Source organism: Galeopterus variegatus, unplaced genomic scaffold (assembly GCF_000696425.1).
Source record: "Galeopterus variegatus unplaced genomic scaffold, G_variegatus-3.0.2 Scaffold668, whole genome shotgun sequence".
Lineage (NCBI taxonomy): Eukaryota > Metazoa > Chordata > Mammalia > Dermoptera > Cynocephalidae > Galeopterus > Galeopterus variegatus.
The window spans coordinates 473320-477683 of NW_007726779.1; the positions used below are offsets into that span (position 1 = coordinate 473320).

Sequence of the window (4364 nt, forward strand, 5' to 3'; positions counted from 1 at the left end):
CTGTATGTGGGATCCGAACCCTCGGGCGGGAGCGCCGCCGCACTTCCCAAGCGGCGCACTATCTAGTGCGCCACCGGGCCGGCCCTCATTTAGCGGTTTATATGGAGGCTTCACCACATAGGCATGATTGATCAACTCCGTCTGCAGGCTGCTCTCGCATCCCCTGGAGGTTAGGGGTGGAAGAGGTGGGGGCTAAACGTGCCGAGCTTCTAGCCATAGCCTGGTCTTCCTGGCCACCAGCCCTCATCCTGAAGCTATCCAGGGGCCCACCAAGTGTGGTCTCAGTAGAACAAGAGATGCTCCTATCATGCAGGAAATGCCAAGGAGCTTGGGAGCTCTGTGTCAGGAATTGGGGACCTAGACTGAATCTGTGTTTCTTACTGTGCGACATCTCCACACTGCTCCACCACTCTGGTTACTTCACCCTCTCACAACACTGTTTATTTGGACTCTATAAGAAGTAAGGTGAACTTTTGAGCATTCTAAAGCACTGTAGGAACCTAGGGTGGTGTGGCTGTTGTCATGCATGGGTAGCAAACTGTATCAGCAGCCCATTGAGGAGAAGCGCAACATTTCACACGACAGGTCATTCCCTTCTAGAAATGCTTCCTTAGTTTTCCAGGTGTTACCACATCTGTTCTTTTCCTCCTCCTTGACTGACAACATCCTCACTCAGACTTCAGCTGTCTCGTTTCAGCAACAATTGATAATCATTCATGAATCCATGAACGAACAGGGGTAGAGGACAGCCTCTAACAGTTCATTAAGAGATGCATTCCCAATAACGTTTTAGCTTTTAGGCTTAACAATTATCCTGTATACCAATATCTGTAGCTGTGTTGTTTTGGTCAATGGTGTACTCTTAATTCACTTCAGAAGAAGGTTTGTAATACATAGAGCCTTACAGTCATATAAAAAGTTTTTAAAGTAAACATGTGTTTATCTACTTCTGTTTCAGAAAAATATGATATGGGGATTAGTAAAAGATTTTTGAGCATAAAGATATTATAGTAGGACAGTGTTTTGTGAAGAAGAAGAATAAAAATATGGGTTTCAAAAGTAAAAGAGAAATCATGTAAACTTTTTGATTTAAATAAGAGTTTGTTCCTGTATTTCTTTTCAAATGGATAACGTGGACATTTAGATTCTATTGATACATTTAGGACTGATGTAACAGCTTTATTATAAAATATTAATACATTTGTAATTTACCAGAAATTACATTCTTTGCAACTATTTATACTTAGGATAAAAAGTTTAAATGTCAAATAAATATATGCCAGGTGACATTTAGGTTTTAAAATTCTTCCAGTGAGTTCTTAAGATAAAGAGCATGCCTTCCTCTTTTAGTGGTAAAGAAGAGAAGAAGGGAGAGAGAGAGGAAGCTTTGTTTCTTACTATTTTATCCTCGTGTTTTGCAGTCTGTGAAGAGTACACGTGATCCTACCAGTAATGAACTTTTTTTCTCTCTTTGATCAGATATGGTTCGGCTCGCATTCACAGATGTTTCCACAAAAAATTTTGATGAATTCTTTAACCTCCACAGAACCGCCAAGGTAAAACCAACCATGTGTGTTTAAAAAGATAAAATTATGTCTGACACTAGAAAACATTTCTAGGATTAGAAATGTATAGTATATATTTGGAGAAACAAATAGTCAACTCGCTTGTGAATCTTACTAATGATGCTACCAGTGCCGTCAGGTTAGAAGTAATAAAAAAAAGAGATAGAATTTAGCAATAAAATGTCTGAACTTATAGGAACGAGAGAGCCCCAGTTAGTGTAGGAGATTATCCCATCCAAACAAAAGGGCCCCAAATCCAGAAACTCATTGAGGAAGCCAAATATGAAGATGGTATTTTTAAAGAGGGAAGAAAGAGCAAAAAGAGGGTGAGACACCCTCTTCCCCCCCACCTCCAGGGGGACCAGCTCAGACAGGAAACCAGACTCAGCCACTCTCAGAAACAGGGGTCCCTGGCTCAGGTGGGCAGACCCTCTGGCATGCCTCAGCTCGTGGTCTTGGGGCGTGCTGCTTCATTGGCCTGTGCCCTGTGCCTCTGGCTGCTCATCTGTAAGATGAGACTAATAAGACCTTTCTCAGAAGGTTGTAATGAATGCACAAGAAAATGTGAAGGATGTACCTCGCATAGTGCATGGCACAGGGTGGCTCTCACCAGGTCCCAGGGATCCAGATAGTTTCTGGTAAAGGATCTCCTCCATGGCCTTCTGGCAGTCAGTTTCTCTAAACCCTAGGACAATGAAACACAGAATTTGGCCCCCCTCCCCCTTCTTATCCCTATGAACTCTCTGGTGGGTACAGTGCTCCTCACTATCAGCTATGAAAGACATAAAAGAGAAAAGGAAGAAACTGAGTCATTAGGTCTGAGAACAGAGTCCACGCAGGACCCCATGCCCTGGGATGGGGGCATCTGGTCACACATGTGGCTCAGGCTTCCCTGCAGATTCTGACCCTCAGCAGGGGCTGGGAACCTCGTCGTAGACAAGCCGAGGTGGGGCACAGAGGGCTACTCCAAAGTAATGTGCTGTGTCCTTCAAGTTGGGTAACGTGGTATTTGTGGACTTTTCTGATTACCTGTTTCCCTATGACTTAGGGATTCATTTTTTGAGGTAAACTGAATTGTCTTTCTCTTTTACTGTAGTCTAAAATTGAAGACATTAGATTAGAACAAGAGAATGAAGCTGAGAAGTCAATCCGACTTCACTTCCAGATGGAGCAGATTGTCTACTGCCAGGATCACGTGTACAGCGGCGCCTTACAGAAGGCCAGAGAGAAGAAAGTGGAGGAAGAGAAGAAGAATCCGTCCAGTGGTCTGTTGACTAGCACCCGGTCTTTATCAGAGTCTTCCCTGGCTGAAATCTTCCAGCACCTGATCGCCTACCACCAGGTGAGTCTGCGACTGTCTCCATTCTGTTTCCTTTTCTTCTGAATGCCTCTCTCCCTTAGTTTCATCATCTCTCTCAGGGCCCATCAGCCAGATGTATTGTCAGCCCCTTGTTAGCCTCTGCAGAAGCAGCTGGGCCTCAGACAGACAGAAGACATTATGGCCTTGACCCACTGACATCTAGTTTTGACTGGCTGTGTGGCCAAGTTACTCACCCTCTCTGAGCTTCAGCTTTCTTTCTGGAAAATGGCATCTCCTCATAGGGTTCTAGTGACTATTCCATTAGAAGAGTGTGGGTAAGTCCCTTAGTTTTGCACTAAAGTACAGTGGTGGCTCACCAAGTGGAAACTGGCTCCCAGGCACGTTCTGTGGCTGCTATGCATATGCTGTGGCTGCTACTGTACTTTTCAGGTAATGTGAAGTGCAATCTAATTCATCCCGGAGAAGGAGGCAGTGAACACGGGTACAATTCAAGTAGAGCTGCTGGAATACCTAAAAATCTGGACAGGTGAAGCAAATTGTAGTCTCTCGGTTTATTTGACATCTCCATCCCTTCACTATTGGGATGCTGTAGGGCAGTGCTTCTCTACGGCAACCATGCACACAGGCCTCCTGGGCATTGTGTTGAAATGCAGGTGTTGATTGCAGATCTGGGGTGGGGCCAAGATTCCACATTTCTAATAGGCTCCCAGGGCCTGCTCGTGCTACTGGATTGAGACCACACTTGGAGGACCAAGGCTCTAAGCCAAGGGTCAAACCCAATTCCTGCAGACACTGGGAGGTGTGCACGCATGCGTGGAGCCAGTTAAGGTTAAGACAGGAGTGCACCACTGCTGCTCTGAAAGCCGAGCTCAGAGCCTCTCTGTGCACACTGCCTTATGCAGCCAAGTTACCTTTTAGAGTAGGTAAGGCAAGTGCATGTAGAAAGTCCATATAGTAGAATGAATGACAAAGGAAAATTAATATCCGGCCACCCCCATCCAAGCCATGCAGTTCCCCTCACCCAAGCAGCCCCTCCCCAGGCTCTCTTATGTCCCTAGGGAAACTCCAGGCATCAGAAAGCTTACATGCTGTCAGGCTGGGGCTCAGAGACCCTTCAAACCCATTGTACAGACTGGGTCACAGACCCCTCACATGCCAGCGTGGGTCATCACACCCCTCACGTGCCAGGCTGGGTCACCAGACCCCTCACATGCAAGGTTGGGTCACAGACCCCTCACATGCAGGTCATGAGCTAGGTAATTGGGAAAGATCCCAGGAGCCGTTGGCGGATGAAACGAGCTCAGTCCTCAGCTTCCTCAGCAGCAGCATCAGCAGCAGCATCTTACAACAACAGTCTCCAGCAGCAGTAGCGGTGGCCTCCTGGAGCATCCCGGGGGCCTTGGAGGCAGCTTGCAGCAACAGCCTCCAGCAGCAGTAGCGGCCTGCCTGTCCCCCCCCCCCCCCCCCCCCCCCCCCCC

General features: G+C 46.8%; 1 protein-coding gene across 1 annotated transcript in view; it reads left to right on the top strand.

Moving 5' to 3' along the window:
• The window catches only part of MX1 (MX dynamin-like GTPase 1), a 30136-nt gene that overhangs the window by 20061 nt on the left and 5711 nt on the right, over window positions 1-4364 (top strand). The window contains exons 11-12 of the mRNA XM_008571220.1: window positions 1480-1556; window positions 2662-2907. Coding sequence (XP_008569442.1) covers window positions 1480-1556; window positions 2662-2907 — 323 coding nt within the window. The remainder of the gene's footprint in view (window positions 1-1479; window positions 1557-2661; window positions 2908-4364) is intronic.